The sequence below is a fragment of the Hemicordylus capensis genome, chromosome 3 (genome assembly GCF_027244095.1).
Source record: "Hemicordylus capensis ecotype Gifberg chromosome 3, rHemCap1.1.pri, whole genome shotgun sequence".
NCBI lineage: Eukaryota > Metazoa > Chordata > Lepidosauria > Squamata > Cordylidae > Hemicordylus > Hemicordylus capensis.
In genome coordinates this window covers 288,656,856-288,677,023 of record NC_069659.1, presented here as the reverse complement: position 1 = coordinate 288,677,023, position 20,168 = coordinate 288,656,856, and the positions used below count along the sequence as shown (strand labels likewise).

The 20,168-nt window shown below is 42.7% G+C and overlaps 2 protein-coding genes across 2 annotated transcripts in view; one reads left to right on the top strand and one right to left on the bottom strand.

The window, feature by feature from the left end:
* LOC128352525 (claudin-15-like) overlaps window positions 1-3,561 on the top strand; it is a 44,075-nt gene extending 40,514 nt beyond the window's left edge. The window contains exon 6 of the mRNA XM_053313185.1: window positions 1,645-3,561. Coding sequence (XP_053169160.1) covers window positions 1,645-1,744 — 100 coding nt within the window. The 3' untranslated portion in view covers window positions 1,745-3,561. The remainder of the gene's footprint in view (window positions 1-1,644) is intronic.
* A 3,117-nt stretch (window positions 3,562-6,678) lies between these two features.
* DUSP28 (dual specificity phosphatase 28) lies at window positions 6,679-10,589 on the bottom strand. Its single transcript, XM_053305668.1, has 2 exons — window positions 10,114-10,589; window positions 6,679-6,821 (listed from the first exon to the last, which is right to left on the bottom strand). Exons 1-2 carry the CDS (start codon window positions 10,459-10,461, stop codon window positions 6,696-6,698), a joined length of 474 nt encoding a protein of 157 aa, XP_053161643.1. The 5' UTR covers window positions 10,462-10,589; the 3' UTR covers window positions 6,679-6,695.
* Between the last annotated feature and the right edge of the window lie 9,579 nt (window positions 10,590-20,168).

The window sequence follows — 20,168 nt, the reverse complement described above, 5'->3', positions numbered from 1 at the left end:
AAGACAAGCATATTGGAACTCTGGGAAAAGGGGATGGAAAGAAACCCCAGGATTTATTTATTTTATTTTTATTTTTTTTTGGAGTTGGCGTAGACAGAGAGCAACAGGATTATAGAAATGTCTGCTGAGCTGCAAAGCAATACAGGATGAATTTTTCCTTAATCTCCTTTCACTGTGCTGTAACATTTACTCATCAGGGAGATGCAAGCCTTTCTGGCTCTCTGACAAATATGCTTGTAATATATACCTCTTTGTCACATGTACATTCAACCATTTTCAATATGTGCTTGAAAAGAAAAGAAAAGAAAATCTTAGGTGTACACCGAAAAAATGCATGCTCAAAACTAAGACAGCAAACAGTTACAACTATAAGAGGTAAACAAATAAATAAATTGCAGTGCCAGCCTGACCAGTGTTTTGATGTATGTGGGGACATTCTGAAGTCTTTGCACTCTTGCACAAAAGCACCTGCTCTGCACTTTGGAAGCGTGGGGACTTGTGCAGAGGCTGTTATTGCTTCATGTGCACTGATGTCAGAAGTACACACACAATAGTAGGCAGGATATTAGCCACGGGGGCTTGCTTCAGGATTCTTAGTTTCACTTTCTTTTTCTTAAGTGAAGAGGCACTTTAGTTATTGGTTTCCTCTAATATTTTTTTCATTTTCTGTTTGAATTGCGAAATAGTGCTATTGTACTAAAAGAAGAAAAGGGGGTAAAATAAGAGGAAACTCATAATTAATGCCTCTCTCCACTCTGTCGGAGTAAGAACTGATATAGGTAAAGTGTGCCATTGAGTCGGTGTCAACTCCTGGTGACCATAGAGCCCCGTAGTTTTCTTTGGTAGAATACAGGAGGGGTTTACCATTGCCATCTCCTGCGCAGTATGAGATGATGCTTTTCAGCATCTTTCCTATATCACTGCTGCCTGATAGAAGTGTTTCCCATAGTCTGGGAAACAGACCAGCAGGGATTCGAACCAGCAACCCCTGGCTTGCTAATCAAGTCATTTCTCCGCTGCCCCATTAGGTGGCTTAAGAACTGATACTAAGGAGCAATTAAGTGAGGCTATTCAAGGGGCAATTAGCAGGTTTTTATTTCAAATCCCCTAGCCATGTTAAATGAGAAATAATGATAGCAGGGACAGAAGTGGCAATGAGGAAGCTTTGAATAAAGATGGCAATGAATTTTTGCTGTATAAGTAAACCTTATAGAAGGACTTCAGGCATGAAGAATGGCTTTGCCAGAAAATATAGTACTGTGGAACCACTGGCTTAGTTGATTTGCAGTGTTACCTCTCTGTAACTCCTCACTCCAGGGATACCGTGGACTCCTAAGCAGCCTCGACACCTGCTTTGTACAGCGAATGGGGGAAACTGCAGTAGCACTGTGGGTACAACCACTCATTCAGGACAGCACTGATGCTGCTTAACAGTCTGAAGTAGTCCTGGGAAGGAACATTACAGAAATGTGATGCTGCACATCATGTAAGCCACTGTTTTAATTCTGTTTCCAGGTGATTGTGGCAAAGTGTTGCCTTAGCAGCACAGAAGGGCCTCAGTGCAGAAGGAACCCTTGATCCGTTATACTTATCAAAAATGCAGAGAGGAAGCTACAGCTTACATATATCTCTTTTTAATTACAGAGACTACAAATCTAATTACGCTGCATACCAGACAGCAAATGAACCACGTGCTTACAACAAACAATCAGATACAATTACATCTGCCAAAGAGTATGTTTAGATTTGTAATAACTCTTTTTTTTTTTTTAATGAACTCCCTCATCTCCTTGCCCAATATTTCACTTTAGATAGAAGTTTTTCATCTCAGTACTGAATGTTGGAATTTCCTTCTGGGAATTGGAACTGGCTGTTAAGAGGACAAGTTTAAAAATAAATAAATAAGTTGCAACATCACATATCCCCCAGTCCCAACAGTGATGACTCTTTTTGTCTAGTTAAATAAATATGCTGCATTTTATTGTACTGGAACACTGTAAACTTGCAATCATTTAAGGAATAAAATTGCTTACAACTCTCCGGTCTAGTATTTAACTATAAACTAATAAGCACCATCTGAGGAATGAGCTAAATTCTAACTAGTTATTGTGAACTTCTTGGACCATTTCCAGATGAGAAAATATTCCATTTGAAAATGGAAGCTGCTTGCATTGACCTACTCTCTATCCAGATTATATCGCTCCCTGTTGCACAATAGAGTATCGTTTGTAAATGGGCTATTCATACTGACTACTTCCTCCATGCACTGTCATTCAGCACCGTTTGCTGGCTTGAAACTGCCTTAAAAGTAGTTTAATGTTCATTGTGGATTTCTTGCAAATGGCCAGCAAGTGGCACTGCACAATAGTTCATGGAGGAAGTAATCAGTATGAACGGCCAATTTACAAGTGCTAATATCTCGCACAAAATACAAGTGCTAATACCTTCCCACATAAACGGAACAGAGAGTAAGTAAACTCAAACCACTTCTGCTTTCAAATGGAATATTTCCTCATCTGAAAATGGCCTTAGTTAAACTAAGGCTCATGCACAAATAATCTCAGTAATTCTTATAACAGCTCTGTAAATAGGCCAGTATAATTGCAGACGGTGTGTGCTGAGAGCCTCCTACCCGGTATGGGAAGAAGATGTGATTTAAATCGGGATCAGTTTCTTGGCTCACCGCTTTTAGCCACAGCACTGCACGGTTCTCAGTGGGCAGGATTGTTAAGAGACATTTTGTGCAGAACCTTTGTTACATATTTCTGCCTGCTGCTTATTAAATTATACTACAGAGTTCCAAAAACTGTACTATGTATATAAAATGAGTTTAGAGCTTTACTTCATTATAACAGTGCTCTGCCTCCTGTGTACATCTTTTTCACCATTAAATTTCCTGGCCCATATCTCCAAGAGTTAGGGGCAAATTACATGTTACATTCAAACTCGTGCCTTGACAGCCGGTTTTTAAAATGAAAAGCAGCTTCAGGAGGGTGGGATTTTTTTTGAGCAGAGAAACAGCAGAGGGAAGGGTTGCGTTCCTTCTGGGGGAAAGATGGGGTGCAATTTGGAGTGGAAAATGACTAGTCGGGAAAGAATGGCTTGACTAGCAGGGGAAAGGACTGGCAAGGAAAGAAACCCTCCACCACCAAAATGACACCACCCTAGATCTGCTTTGCATTTTAAAAAGCAGTCAGCAGGGCTTTTAAAGAAGTTTAGACTTTTTCTGAATACTACTGCCACACCTGAGTTGAGTTTAAATCACTTGATTTTCATTATATGAAGCATCATCAGTTGCTATTATTAACATAATTAAGTTGAGAGCCAGCATGGTGTAGTGGTTAGTGTTGGACTAGGGTTGAGGAGACCCAAGTTCAAATCCCCATTCAGCCATGATACTCACTAGGTGTCTCTGGGCCAGTCGCTTATCTCTTGCCCTAACCTACCTCACAGGGTTGTTGTGAGGATACTGTAAACATAACCATCTATACTACTCTAGGTGCCTTGGAAGATGAGTGAGGTATAAATGGAAAAATAAATAAAAATATTAATGAAAGAATACACTGACTCCCTAGCAGAGTTATTTTAACTGAAAAATAAGCAGCAAGTGATCGAGAAATGAGTGGATAGAGACAAAACTGGATATAATATAAGATGCAAATGAGGCGATAACATTATTTTAGACCATGAATCCAAATTGATCCTTCATGTTATATTCTAACAATTACAACTTCAACACTATCTCAAAGTGTTCTGTGTACTGAAGTCCTTAATTACTTTTATCTTTTGGATCTACTTTTATAGAGGATTATTTGGGTAAGAGCACAGAAAGAGATACCCAAGTGTCATGTTAATGTCTATGTGCACTTGTAACATGCTCAAAATATTTTTTTTGTTGTTGGTGAAATAAAACATAAATGTAGTGTTTAATTAAACCATGCTTTAAATAAGTTTCCATCTTCATCTTTAGTAATGGATTATAGTCCTGATTTTGCACATCACTTTCCAAAGACTTATACTGGCCCTGCTGTAAAAAAGCAAAGAAAGAGACTGGCCTCAGATAGATGCTAGGAAGTGGTAAATTATTTTATGAAAAGAATACATAACATATTTTGGTCATAGGTCAGTGATTTTCACTATTTTTCAAGCAGGGTGCATGCTGGCAAAAAGCTTTCCATATGAGAGCCTTTTCCCACTGTGATGACCTCTGTGAATATTGTGCTTTCCCCCCAGTGCTCTGTGTATATGTCTTTAAGAGAAACTAAGCCCCATCAAGCCCCAGTGACATCTTGGAAGGCGTGCATGCAGCACTGGGAAGTGTAGTCCTTCCCATGGCTTTCCCCTGGGAAGGACTACATTTCCCTGTGCTCCATGCACACCTTCCAAAATGGCACTGGGGCTTAAGAGGAATCCATTTCCTTTTGAAAATGAAAAATACAGCACTGTGCCATGCCAGGGGGACTGTGCAGAGTATTTGGTTTTGGCTGAAGCTTTGGACGGGCCTAATAAACAATTTGTCAGAGAGCTGCACTTAGGGTTAATGGGAACTGCCACTGGCTCCCAGGCCTTACAGTGAAAAACACTGCCATAGAACTTCCTCGTAGGCACTAAAACAAATGGCATGGGTTTTAAAACAGATATTAAAATGAATGCAAATTATTAAAATCATAAATATCTGATCTTCAACAAGGAGGTCTAAATACTGGGTGACATACTGATTAAATTATTTGATGGAAGTCCCAGTGATATCCATAGGACAAATTCATCATTACTAACTTATCCTATTAATTTCAATGAGACTTCCATTGAGTCATTTAGTTGGGATGGTTTACATACTGCACAGTGCAAGGCTGACAGTGAGAGAGCACATCCTTCCTGCTGTGCGGCTTTAAAACATGCACCCATCCTGTTTGCGGAGACCGGGCATTCTGCTTTCTCAGAGCATTGTGTTATCAAAGAGTGAGACACTTTCCCCATTGGGAATAATGGAAGAAGCATCTCATTGTGTGATTGCACAACTCTCCAAGGAAGCAGAACACCCCTGACTCAGCAAGCACCATGAGTGTGAGGCTATTCTGATGATCACTACAAACCGGGCTAAGGGAGCCCAGCCCAGTTTCTAGTGATCATTAGAACCACCAGGTTCGCGGGCAAGCCTGGTGGTTCCATGGCAGCTAGCCCGCCTAGGAACTCCTCCCTTTAAACAAGGGTAATGGATTGCTTGATCTGTTAACCATGTTTTTGCGGTCGTGAGATGCCATGGCGTGGCTTTGTGCTGCAATGACTCTCAAGGAGGTGCCCGCTGGGAGGCTCCAACAAGCCTCCCGTCCTTGGGGGTCTCTCTGGCATGCCCCGCGCACTCACACAAGGCATCCTGGGACTTCCGGGGGCCAGCGGGCCCCTTATCCCTGATGCCCCTGCAGGCTCCGTAATGCATCTCGCAATCATGTGGGCGGCCAATCTGGCCACGCAGGGATGGCTCCCTGCCCGTGTATGGGGAGAGTGAGCTAAGCCCACTCTCCCCACACAAACCCTAATGGCACTTCACACTAATCATGTGAAGTGCCTCTGTGTGTTTTAAAGCTGTGCCACAGCGAGGACGGGATCTCTCACCACCACCAGCACACTACACAGTATGGAAGCCACTCTATACACTGATCAACTTTATGCAACATCATAGAAGTTATGATGTCCACATTTCAGAAATCTAGAAGGATGAATCTAGAAGTATGAACAATGCTAAGCAACTTTAACCAGAAGATATCACCTTAGTTGTGTAGAGTGCCTCTTGGTATATAACAGGATTGGGCAAACTTGGTCCTCCAGCTATTGTTGAACAAAAATCAATTGTGTCTGGGGATGCTGGGAGCATAATCCAAGAACAGCTGGAGGGCCAAGTTTGCCCACCCCAAGCGTCTTCCACTGTGGCAACCATTTTGAAAGTCTGGTCTTCGGTTAGCTATTTTGTTGTACTAGAATAAGATAATAAAGTCCTTTGTAGGTAGTACAAAGCTGATAGTGTAGGGAATTTTTCCTTCTTTTCTCAGCTGGCAGGAACAAGTATAACTGAAATGCATTCAGCATTCTTTATAAGATAAATGACTGCATTCTAACATCAGCTTGAATCCTGCCTTTTCTTTTGCTCTTCTGGATGTGTGTATGTGTGTGTGATGTGTGTTGGTACTTTCTCCCTCTCACCCCCCGGGCCCATTCTTGCCTGCACACTGTTTTCAGCTTTTGCAAGGTAAACAATGTGACCATATTTTATCCTCTAGCTTAAATACTTTCTCGGCAGTTTTAAAGATGATTCTTCTTCCGGACATGAAAGCTTTTTAGCACGCGGTGCAGATCACAAGAACATCTCATGTGCGGGGAGGGAGAAGCAGCGGATGAGAAGGCCTACTGCTGGGTGTCACATTAGCCCACATACTACATAGTGCAACATTGCAAGCATGCAGTTGCACAACCCACACGAATGGCATGAACTGCATTCGCACAATTCAATTATTTCCAGGGGAATTACTCTTGCATACTTGTGGTTTGCACAATTTTTGTAGTTGGGCAAGAGCACAGTTGCATAACAGCTTGCTTGCAACCTTGAAACATGCAGGTTGCATTGCACTATCTGCAAGTTCTTGAGGCAAACAACCTCTTAAAAGAATTCCTCCAAACCACGACTTGATACAAAAGTATATTTATTGTGAAGTTGTTTTTTGAGAAGGAACCAGTGGATGCTGCATTTGTAAATGTTCTTCGTATTTCTGTAACTGAGACCAAAATCCTGCATTGGGTTCTGCTACTGGCCTGGCAATTTTCACAATCTATGGAAAGGAAAATAAACACATGGCATTATACAGACTGGAAAGCTGATCATTTTCACAATGATTCAGCTCTAGAATTGTGGAGGAGTCACATTCCGTTGCTCCTTTTTTCAACAGCTGTGACAGATCAGTGTAACAAAATTAGAAATTGATTCCAGGAACACCAAAGCCTTATTCACACATTATATTAAACACCTGTACAACAAGTGTACAGTACACATAGGTACAGATTAGGGATGTGCACAAACTGAGGCTTATGCACTGGTTTGGCACTGAACCAGTTCAGACACGGTCCGAACCAGATCAGCACCATGGAGCAGGGAGCGGCAAGCAGAATCTTTTAAAAAGAGAGAAGAGCAGTTCCTTACCTGTCTCCACCACCCTATGCAGCTTCCTAAGAACTCACACACTCTACCAGCATGCACATGGCATCTCTGCATGTGCAGGCACCATTTGTGTGGTCAGCATGGTGTTGCTGGCCACGTACATGGAGCCCATGCATGCACAGATGCCATGTGTGTGCTGGCACTGCGCGTGGGTTCTTGGGATCCCACTCTCCTCCCTACAGTGCAGCACCAGTGCACAAACCTTGGTTTATGAACATCCCTAGTACAGATGTGCGCACAGGTATAGTTATTCACACATTATGTTGAGCACAAGTACAGCAGTCTACTCCCTATCTGTACCATGCATTTGAGGGGCTTGTACCCAGGTTCACTTTTAAAATAAAAACACAGGTATATCATTCACACAAACACATATACAAATGTACACTCATAGAAAATAATAGGGACTTTCACACAACCATGGTGGGGGGGGGTTAGGGAGCTCCAACCTTAGTAGCAACCAATGAGCAGAACCTCTGTTTGGGTCAGCAAATGCAGGAAACATACAAGAAAGCCAGGCAAGGCAGCCATTACTGAAATTGGGAGCGGGAAGCATAGAAAGTCCTCCAAAGCCGAAGTCCCCCAAAATGCTTTGTGCTCCCAGTAGGCTGGAAAGTCTCACTACATCAGCAGCTGGCCTCTGATTGACCACAAAGGGGTAGGTGGCAGGCACAGCTCTGCTGAAGTGGCTGCAAGTATAGGATCATAGAGTGTGTTTGGAGAGTGGCACATTCATGGATGACAACCCCTGTAGCCACAGCTCTCTATTGTTTCCAGGCCTAATGCTGATAGAAAAGGTGAGTGGATCCACATGACCATAAAAGCAATGTAGGAACGCTTTCTCCTCCCCCTCCCTTGGTTAAGAGTAGGGTACAAAAGCTGGGCTACATTTCGAGCAACAAGGACTGGAGGGATTTTCATGCGTTTGTGCAACATGCAAACCAGGGTACAAGACCTCCTTCCTTGTTGTTTATGGTTGTGCAAACCGGCTTAATGTCTGAAGGGCTTAAGCCTAAGCTGATGATCACTCTTTTTTTGTTGAAAGAGAGCTGCTTTTCATAGGAAGGGGGATCATGAGGACCAGATGTGATAGAGGACATGGCTCCTTTGCTTATGCTAATAATTAACTTTCATATCGTTCATATATAGCTTCACATATATTATTTTGTTGTAATTCAGTGGTATAGCTAGGGAGCGGGGGCCTGTATTTGGTCCCCCTGCAGCAGTACATGAAACCCCCCACCCCCACAGCAGTACACACAGCCCCCACTCACCTATGGATGCATGCACAGCCCCACTCCTATGGCCCACTGCCACTGTCACTCCTGCCGCCTGCCTGGCTACCTGCAACTACTGCTGCTTGCCAACAGTTGGTAAGTGCTGGTGGTGGAGAACCCCCTGGGCGGATGGTGGCAGAGGAAGGGGCAGGTAGGCAGCAGCGACAGGAGTGCCTGGCTGACTGACTGGAGGGAGGATGGGGGAGGTGACCAAAGCAGTCCCTAGGGTGGGGTGGCTCATGTTCCAAGGACATTTTGGAACACTGGTAACTCTACTCCGGCAGTAATTCTTACAACAGCCCTGTATGATAGTCTTATCCCCATAATGCAGATGTGGGAGCAAGGCTGAGAAAACAGTGGCTTGATTATTTTATTATTTCTTGTTTACACAGTCAGACAGGTGTTATTGACTGGTTTGTTTTATCCAGACATCGAGTCCTTCCCAAGGACCTGGGATGCCAGAATAATAATAAAAAATAAATAAATAAATAATAATAATAATAATAATAATAATTATTATTATTATTATTATTTAATAATAACAAGACCTCCTTCCTTGTTGCTTATGGTTGTGCAAACCACTGTGCAAATTATTATTAATTAATAATAATAATAATAATAATAATAATAATTTAAGCATTCCACCTTACAGCCATCTGGTGAATTTGTGGCAGAGAAGTGACTTGATATGGACCTTCCAGGTTCACACTCTTAGGCACCCAGCTACACTAGCTTTTAGCCTATTGTTGCCTGCCCAGGTGCTTGCAGGCACAGCTTGTCATGTAAAAGTGTCACCTGTTGAAATTATGTCTTATGTGCTGCACATAACGATAGAGGAGCCGTCTCCACCTTTACTGGCTAAAGGCTTCTTATCTGAGGGCAATACTAAGGCAGGGAACAGACAATAATTTTTAAGATACTTGAGGTGGTGTGCACACTCCACCAACACACGTCGCAATTGTCCCACTGTTGCCTGTGGCTTTTGAACAAAAGTAGGATGAGTGAGCTTTAAAAGCTTTTCAAACTCTTGGGGGGTGGGGTGGGGGACTTTAATCTGTTTTTAGCTTAATTTTTTTTAAAACTTGTAGTAGGTTGTGAATGAAAATAGACAAGCACAGTTAATGCACTATTTCTGCAATGTCTGTTTGCCAAATAATCACACACATACACTGATCAAGATGCAAACATTCCTGTATAAAGTTGTGTGTGTCAATTTTACAGACAATTCTAGCTCCTGAATTGACAACTTCAGATTCATTTGCCATCAGTGACTGAGCTCACAGAGGTTTAATTGGAGAAATATCTCAAGTCAGATACTTCATTTGAGAATGAGAACCAGGCTGCCTGGATATAATGAACTATCTTAATCTTCTGTGGCCTGAATGTGTAAACAATACTGACAAATGAATCAGGGACAGTAAGATGCTTTTTAATATTATTTATTTATTTGACCTATTTCTATACCACCCCAAACTTGCGTCTCTGGGCGGTATATCAAAAGCATTCCACCTTACAGTTGAAATGTCTCATCCAATGCCTGTTTCTTATGCTACTGAAAGAGAAGTGCAGCGTCATGTAACCTTAAATAGCATCATATTAGACATTGTATTCCCATCATGCTCAAAGTACCTCAAAGGCATCCTTTAGGCTGAGATGTTGATGCTTCATCAAGTAAGCCGTGCAGATTGCTGCAGATCTGCTGCGTCCATTTTTACAGTACACTAAGCACTTCCCACCATTCCGGACTGTGCCTTCTATGGCATCGCTGCAGCTCTCAAAATATTTATAGAGGTCCTCTGAAGGATCATCGAAGACTGGGACCCGCAGCGTTTGGATTTGCTGAGAGTTTGGGAATGGCTGCTGTCTGGAGACATTGATACAGAAGGTCACTCCCTCTTGGGCAAGGAGATTCTCATTGCAGGCTGATCTAGAGTTGCTAATAAGCAAAGAATCGGCGACCTTACACAGGGTCAACATTTGCCAGCGGCAGTGCTACGACAAGAGGAGCTGCTGAAGCTTTCTCCGAGGAGCAATGAACAAAGCGACAGGAAGCAGAGTGGCATTTAAGACTCAGCTCCTGAAAGCACAGCTTGCAGTGTTGTCTGTTTGCTTTGGATGTCTTGTTCTGTAACCACTAACCAGCTGGGCTGGGCTATATTTATTCTGCTCACAGATTACATTACAAAGAGTCCTAGTGCCTGCTGTAAAAATGGCTTGCACAGCTTGCACAGCAACCCCAGAACAATACAGTTGCTATTCAAAATTTAAGAACACAGGAACAGCCCTGCTGGATCAGGCCCAAAGCCCATCCATTCCAGCATCCTGTTTCACACAGTGGCCCACCAGATGCCTCTGGGAAGCCCACAGGCAAGAGCTGAGGGCATGACCTCTCTCCTGCTGTTACTCCCCTGCAACGGGTATTTAGAGGCATCTCGCCTCCGAGGCTGGAGGCGTCCTATAGCCCTCAGACATTGATAGGCCTGTCCTGCATGAATTTATCTAAGCCCCCCTTAAAGCCATCCAGGCTGTTGGCTGTCACAACATCGTATGGCCAAGAAATCCATAGGCTGATTATATGTCGTGTGAAAAAGTACTTCCTTTTGTTGGTCCTAAATTGTTTGGCAATCAGTTTCATGGGATGACCTCTGGTTCTAGTGATAGGCGAGTGGGAGACAAAAAATTATCTCTGTCAATTTTCTCCACACCATGCATGATTTTATAGACCTCTCTCATGTCTCCCCTCAGTCATTTTTTTTTCTAAACAAAAAAGCCCCAGATGCTGTAGCCTTTCCTTACAAGGAAGGTGCTCCAGGCCCCTGATCATCTTGGTTGCCCACTTCTGCACCTTGTCCAGTTCTACAATGTCCTTCTTAAGATATGGTGATCATATAATGTATAGCTGCAACAAAGACTTTTAAAAAATGGATCTGCTCTGTGGTTAGAAGACTTGCTGCAAAGTTTTCTAACCAGCAGGTTGCAAATGGCTAACAAAGCAGTCAATGAAGAACAAAGCAAATAAAGAAAAACACATATTAGCCTTTTGTGAAAAAACCAAAAGAACCCAGACACACCTTATACACACACTTGGGCTATCTCAGGACCAGGAAATTACCTGCCTACAGGATTCAGAAGTTAGCACAGTGACTAGATGAGGCAGGCAGGACTTCCGGTTAACGACAGCTGAGGGAAGGATGCTGATTCTCTCTGCTCCGCTTCTTATCTTAGTCACTATTTGTTTTAGTTTGTTTTTTTCTACTCTATTGTCAGCGTTGAAGCTGATAAGGTGGCTGAAACCTTAATTGCAACATGAGAAGAAAGCAAAACAAACGAACTACAAAGTTGAATAAGCAATTAGAAGAGAGACCTTCAGCTCGGGAATCCTTGGGAGAAGAGGTTACTGCATCTCAAGTAATTCAAACATTCCAAGCGGAGAAGGATATACTCTATGAGCAACCAGGACAGCTGCAGCAACCTCAGAACGAAAGTAAGCTGAATTACAGAGGCATTGAAGATATTTTTGAGGGTACTCACGCTTTTGACAAATTAGGTGTTGGAGTGAGAAGCAGCACGGTGGGGAGTTGTTCAGAATCAAAGTGTGAAGGCTATAAATCTTTTAACCCGGTTAGTAATCCAAGTGAAGTGGATGAGCCTTCCTTGATATTCTTGAATGACTCAGCTGATTTACCTCCCTCTACTCCCAGGAATGCGTCCTTATCCAGCTCTAGTGAGGATTTATCCTCTAATTTGGCTTTATTAATGCTGGAAATTTTGAAATATCTTTTCCAACGCCTTTCTAAAGTCTCAGAACAAATGGAACAGCTGGCTTTGGAATTGAAGAAACTATCTAAGTTTATTTTAAAAGATAAATGTAGGGCTCCTATAGCAACAAATCCGAAGGAGAACCACCAGCCTGTGGATGCTGGCGTGCAGACAGAATTTCAGCCCCCACTCTCAAGTCAAACACCACTGTATGCTGGTTCCAGTACTCGTGGAGGGGTCTCCTCTTCGGCTCACTCTGGATATCATAATTATGGGGGGAATGTGAGAACACTTCGGCTAGTATACCAACCTAAACAACTAATTCTGGACATTTGCTTGAATTCAACCAATTGCCAGAGGTGGTATTCAAAAAAGCAAATCTGTAGGTCTCTCACTCAGATTTTGGCTTTTCCTGTGCAAGCCATTGATTTGATGACGTTCTTAGAACTAAGACCTTCCAAAGCACATATGCTTAAACTCCTGCTTACATTTGATCATGCTTTGATCCCTCAATCATTGATTAGAATGAGGAATCGTTTGGCTGTGTGGGAAATTTCCCCAACGAGGGTCTTTGAGGAGTTTGTGGACATGGATGTGAACTGGTTGAACTCTCCCAACAAGGCTGTGAACCCTAGTCTGCCAGAGTGGAATTATACGCAAAATGAGATCCCCCAGAAGGGAGTTCTAGGGAGACACTCCTTTTCTGTGGCGCAGAATCCTCCTCAGGACTGTTGGCCCGGAGACTCTGTCTTGGATGGCCATGTTTCATCTAGCCCGATTCTCCCGCCTTCTGATGAATACAAAGACCCATTTTTTACAACAATTTCGGAAGTTGGAACACTGTCAGCAGATTTTAATTTCTTGCAGATTTTGGAGGATGAGGAGTCTCCTGAACCAGAAGATTTGAATGGTCTAAACTCTAGGGATCCTTTGATAACTCTTGGGTCTCAGAACTTTTGCTCCCCTTTTATTCCTTCTAATTCCAGCTCATTGGGATCCCGAGCTGAGGATAGCATTTCTGAAATAAATGATGGATCCCTTCTTAAGGATGGACTTTGGGCTAATATCAGGAAGCTAATCTCTCTTGAGAACATTTTAGCAGAAAATCGTAAGCATAGAAAGAAGTTGCCTGAGGAGGCTAATGGGAGACCTGTATTGATGGAGAAGGCCCTTGCTGCTTCCTCTAATCAATTGAATAACTTGCCTATTTTAGATTCCCACCATCTTAGGCAGACTAAAATCTCCAATTTCTTCTTCCCCTCTACAAATATAAGTGGAGTTCCGGCAAAGTTCCCGGAATCCCCTGTGCAGATGTGACATCGTCTGCTAGGTTCTTTTAAGTGGGGATTTTACAATTTAAACGGTGATTCTGCCTTACTTGCTGGCGGAGAGTCCAGTCTTCCAACAATATATCCCCTGATGGTTACATCTAGGCTAGGAAGTGGCTCTAGATTTTCACCTATAGAGACTCCATCTGATCTACATCCCCGCGCTGGATTGGAGGAACATATCGCAAACTGCAGGCAATCTGATTGGAAAATTCTTAGTTGGAACATAGCTGGGTGGCTTGGGAAACGGTTTGATATGGAGTTTATTGCCTTCTTGCAACAATGGGACATTTTATTGTTTCAAGAGACTTGGTCCAAAGAAGACTTGAACATTAGTGGTTATATTGTTCATGCACTAAAAGCTCATTCGGATAACAATAGGGGAAGGTCTAAGGCGGGTTTGGCATGTTGTGTCTCGTTAGCTCTCAATGTTGAATCTATCCGTTTGCCTGATCTTCCTCCATATGCTATGACTATTCTACTCAAAGGTCTAAGTGGGGATATTTTGTTGTTCAATGTATATATTCCTCCTGGTTTAACCTCCAGTCTGTCCAATAATATTTGGCAACAACTAAATCTATATATATTAGAAGCAACACTAAAGTACCCGCATGCCGTGATCGTCCTTATGGGCGATTTCAATTCTAGATGCGGCACAGATGATAGTGTCTTAATGGCTTCCCACTTATGGAATTGGGGCGATTGCTTTGCGGGATCTTCTGTTCCAACCCAGCAATCCAAAGATCAAGTTATCAATAGGTCTGGAGTCCAACTGATTCACTTGGCTAGAATGTTTGAGCTGGTATTGTTAAATGGCACTATTTCACCGGATATTCCAGGCGAATATACATTCATTTCTTTGCAGGGGAGTAGTGTAGTTGACTATGTTATGGTTTCTTGCTCCCTGCTCCCCCTGGTTACATCTTTTGAGGTGAGCGAGCAAATCTTTAGTGACCATCTTCCGATGCTCACTTGTTTAGCTCTACCTCGGGTGAGGGGGGATACCCCTTTCCCTTGCCTGTATGAGCAAAGATCAACTAAGCTGGGTTGTAAAATCAAGTGGTCAAAGAAAGTTGAAAATGAGTTGAATACCTTATATGACTCCCCTGAGGGAAGCAATTTGTATAACTTAATTGTATTAGAACAACCGGGTCCTCAAGCAATTACTGCATATGAGGACCTAGAAGGTATGGTGTTTCAAAAGATTTCGTCTTCTAGATACCCACACCCTTCTTATGTGCATAATGGAAAATGACCTAATAACTGGTATGACTCGCATTGCAGGAGGCTGCATGATCAGTTGAAAGGCATTTATCGAGATTATAGATTGAGTTTAGATCACAATCTCCCACCAACATATTTTTTGATAAAGAAGGCCTACAAAAGGAGCCTTAGATCTGCCAAGACTCAGGCATTAAAAAATACCTGGGGTAAGCTAATATTGGCTACAAACCAAAAAGACAGTTGTGCTTTTTGGAATATTGTTTCGATGATGAACCATCCTAATATGTTGTGTAGGATCCCAGCTGAAACATGGGAATCCCATTTTTATGCTCTTTATAATGGTGCTCAACCCGCGCAGCTTTCTGCGTCACCCTCATTTGAGAAATTACCCTTATGGCCCCCGGTTGTGCCAGATGAAATAGTTTATCTGTTTAGCCGTCTCAAAACTGGTAAAGCCCCAGGCCCTGACACCATTCTTCCTGAGGTCTTGCTAGCCAATGTTGAATGGTGGGGCCCCGTCTTAGCTAACCTGTTCACCTCAATAAACAGTACAGGTATCTTCCCTGCTAAGTGGAGAATAGCAATAGTGGTTCCGTTTTTTAAACGGGGTTCCCATCTTGACCCGTTTAATTACAGACCCATTAGCCTGCTTTCGGTAGTGGGCAAAGTATATGCCCTTTATTTGCTATCCAAACTTGAAACATGGATTTCTGACCAGCAGATCCTAGGGACCAAACAGGCAGGCTTCAGAGCTGGTCGCTCTACACTTGACCACTGTATGATTCTGAACCATCTTGCATGTAAATATTCTAGTGCGCCCAAGGGTAGACTTTTTGCAGCTTTCATGGATTTAAAAGCTGCTTTTGACCTTATTTCTAGGGAATTATTATGGTCTAAGCTTGGAAAATCTTCGATGGACAAAAGACTGCTATTTCTGATTATGCAGCTTCATGCTAACTCCTCTATCCGAGTCAGATATGCTTCTAATGGGGCACTAACCGATTTAATCCCCATCACTCGTGGGGTTAGGCAGGGCTGTGTTCTGGCCCCTACCTTGTTCAATCTTTTCATCAATGATCTAGCACAGTGCTTAGAAAAGGTAGATTCACATGCCCCAAAGCTGGCTGACATTCGTGTGCCAGTGTTGCTGTACGCGGATGACGCGGTGCTATTATCCCAGACTCGACTCGGTCTTCTTAGATTGCTGACAGCCTTTGCCCAATATTGCAATGACAACAATTTATCCATTAATTATGAGAAATCTAAGGTCCTGGTTTTTACTAAAGCTAGGAAACTTTATAAGTGGGCAATTAATAAGGAAAATATCGAGCAGGTTTATAAATTTAAATATCTTGGTATACATTTCCAACACAATCTCAACTGGAAATCTCAAAGATTGTATTCTATCTCTATTGCCCGTAAAACCCTCAATGCTTTTTTGCGATTTTACTATTCTAAATGAGGCCAGTATATGCCTATGGCCCTCCAAGTTTTTCGAGCAAAGATTGTAGCCCAATTACTTTATGGCGTCCCACTTTGGATTCAGGGAGTAACATCAGAGATGGAAACGGTTCAGTCATTATTTCTTAGGGCTATCTTTGGGGTTCCCAGGTGTGTACCTTACTCTGCATTGTTTTTGGAATCTGGACTTTTTACTGTTCTCTCTAAAGCATGGGAACTTACTTTTACCAGATGGATCAAACTCTGCTTGGATACCCAGGAGCGCTCCTATTTTTTGTTCCTATGGAGAGACTCCTTTCCTAGCCCTTGGCTGTCATATGTTAACAACAAAATAATGCAAATGGGCCTATCTCCCTCTGAAATTCTACTCATGGGAATTGAGAAGGCGAAGGTTACACTTATACAACGCCTTCATGATATTGAGCACCAAAATCTTGTTTCTAGGGGAAACAGGACCTGTTCTCCCCTATTTTTTGGCATCATGCCCCCTTTGGGGAATAAAGGTGCTAAGTATTTAGTTTCCCTACACTTTCCTAAGTTTAGGATTGCTTTTACTAGGGCCCGCATGAACGTGTTGCCTTCAGCCCTTCTGGAAAAAAGATTTTGCAAGGGATCTTCAGATTATGGCCTATGCCCCTGTGGTGCAGGCCTTCCTGAAACTGTTTCGCATGTGCTGCTCTATTGCTCCCTGTATTCTGATACCAGAAAAGAACTCCTATTCCCTCTACTGGAGCATTTTCCAGGAAGAGCTGACCCCTTTTATTTGAATTTTTGTCTTGAGGATCTAGACAATGAAATTACCAAGGTGGTGGCAAAATTCTTTTATGTTGCTATTAGACTAAGATCCTGTTTAAGACCTAAATTTTAGGAGCTACTGCTCATTATTATGTACCATACTACTGCTGGTATATTATGTTTTTAATTTTCTTTTAATTCTTGTATGTTTTCTGTATGGCCTATGGCCGCAATAAATTGATTGACTAGATGAGGCATTCCTGGTAAGTTTGCTATTTGGGAAAGTTAGTTCACTACTGTGATCATGACAGAGTGTATTGGGGCATCCTAAAGCCTTACTAAGTTTACTGTGGCATGAGCTTGCCACCAATTGTGATGAAACAGGAGTTACTCTACATTTTCCTGGATCTATCCTCAGTAGAGAGATTGCTCTGAGCCTAATCTAGGAGCATGCCTACCTCAAAGGAGCGGAGTGCTCCTAGACTGGGATCAGAACAATCTCTCTACTGAGGTTAGATCCCAGGAAAGCACAGAGTAACCCTCGTTTTGTCACAGTGGATTAAGTGACTGCAGTCCACAACAACTTATGCCACAATAAATCTTTAAGGTGCCACACATTTTATTAGTAGATATGAGACACCTTAAAGATCTGTATGCAGCAAGGTGCTTGCCAATTGTGACTACCTCACTCATGTGCTCTGCAGGATTAGAAGAGTTATTTATTTATTTATTTATTTATTTGGCCTTAGTTTCTCTGGTTGATGAGGAAAATTACTCATAGTAGTCCCAATGCAATTAATTTAACCCTTTAAAAGTAAATTCAATCACTTTTTATTTAAATGAGACAATTTTAAGTAATTTTCCTCATCATGTCTCCTCCTGTGATTAATAGGACTGGTGCAAAGACCTTTGACAACACAATAAGGAACTGATTGGACGGAATTGGATTATACTGAACTGTTTCGGTCTGGTGAATGAGGTATGGATTAGATGAGCTCTAGTCCACAGTGCATGAAATGCCTTAAACTTTAGAAGCCCTCCATGGGCTCTCGGTACTTCCCCTGCCATACGGTGGAGGAAGGAAAAGGGATTCTTTCATTTTCAAAGAATCTTCAAGCATTCCCTATGTGCAGGGCAGGAAACATCCAGGTTTGGGGATGCTAGTTTATCATGGGTTTGACCATGTATCTGTTGGAGATGGGAGTTCCAGTGCATCGACCTTTGCCACTGACTATCCTAATGACCACTAGGGGCATTGGGAGTGGAGGTAGTGAGTGAGGGTCTCCTTGCCTGTCCCTGCTTGCCACTACTCTATGACCCCCTGCTATGACTCCTCAGGTACTTCCTAGGAACATAGGAAGCTGCCATATACTGAGTCAGACATTGGTCCATCTCGCTCAGTATTGTCTACATAGACTGGCAGCGCCTTCTCCAAGGGTGCAGGCAGGAGTTTCTCTCAGCCCTATCTTGGAGATGCCACTTCCAAGATGCCAACTTGGAACCTTCTGCATGCAGGTGCTCTTCCCAGAGTGGCTCCATCTCCTAAGGGGGATATCTTACAGTGCTCACACATCAAGTCTCCCATTCATATGCAACTAGGGCAGGCCCTGCTTAGTTAAGGGGACAAGTTATGCTTGCTACCACAAGACCATTTCTCCTCTTTCAGAGTTCAAGAGATCCTGCCTGAACATACACCGCAGCAACTGGGTGTCATTTTGGTTAGAGTTTGAATGTCCTTTATGAATTCTTCTGCACCTTTGATCAGTGGCAGATTATGGCCTGCCTTCTGGTCAAGGGTAGAAGTTATTCACTGGCTCATTTAACTGGTTTTGAACATGAGAAAACTTCTAGGTACAAATCAAGGTACTGGTTTTAGTTTATGAAGTCCTAATTGGCTAAAACTCTATGGAGCTCTTCTGATGACCGGTGAGAATTGCTCTGGGGCAGTCTGCGGTGAAAGTGGGTTTAACTTACCTTCCCCGCATATGATCTCTGTGCCTTCCCTGGGCGGGCGGATTGCTCGCACAGATTACCAGCAGTTCACCCGGCAGCTCCAGGGGTCACACCACTGGACATCGCCCCACCCCACGGAGCTCCAATAATGCACCACACAAGTGTGCATTACACACAATTTTTAAAAATGAAGTTAATGAAGCACTCGCTTCCTTAACCACATTTTAAGGGTTGGATAATTAGGCAGGTTTGCTGCTGTGTAGCCGCCAAGCTTGGCCCGATCCCAGCTGTTCACACATGCATGCAAAACCAGGCTGGGTTTAGCCCGGTTTTGCACGTGTGTGTGAACAGGCTAAATATCTATTTAATTAAACTATATTCCTGATTCCATTCCACTGCCTTGTCCTTGCATACCACAACTCTTTCCCTTGGATTCTACAGTTGGGGTAGGTGCTATGTGGTGGAAAATGTAACTGCACTTTTTAAAAAGCAAAAGAGTCACCAAATGGCCAAAGTTAACTGCTCACCAGCGTTTGTTCTTGTGTATGTAAACCCCCACCCGATCCTGCTGCTGAGTGAAGGGCTAGGAGCCTGTCTGCTATAAACACTTGGAAGTTTTATTTGAACTTAAGTTTTGCAATATTACTTTAAAAATGTTAAATTGTTGCAATGTTTTAAACATTTTGTTTTAACTAATGCTTTACTTTTTCTGTTTTTATTTTGTTGTAAACCACCCAGAGACATTATGTTAATTAATTAATTAAATTTATTAATTAATATCATTGATCCTTCTGTCTGTGGCTAAAAGGGTCATCGCATTTTGCCTTTTTACAGAAAAAGCCCTTCATTTTTTCACCTTTAAACTTGCAAAGGGAAGCTGCCTACTCTCTAGAAACCTTTCTGGCCCCTTGCTACGTATGGAGTGATGCTGAGATTGTTCTAAAATGGCTTCTCTCCCTAAAACGAGACCAGTGTTGAAAACATGCTGAACATTAGCTATCAAGCAAACGCAGTGGACAGAAAAACAGAAACACAGTATTACTGGGCTGATACAGTAACCGATTACTTGATTACTGTGCTGATACAGTAATCAAGGAGTTAAGCTTGTAAGTATTTCTCAGTCATAAGAACACAAGAGCAGCCCTGCTGGATCAGACTAAAAGTCCACCTAGCCCAGCATCCCAGCCACCCGGATGCCTCTGGGAAGCCCACAGGCAGGATATG

Coding starts and splice junctions, on each gene's coding strand:
- DUSP28 (XM_053305668.1), bottom strand. CDS start 10,461: ATGTTGACCCTGTGTAAGGTCGCCGATTCTTTGCTTATTAGCAACTCT. Junction 6,822..10,113: donor GCCTAAAGGATGCCTTTGAG/GTACTTTGAGCA, acceptor TCCTTTCCATAG/ATTGTGAAAATTGCCAGGCC.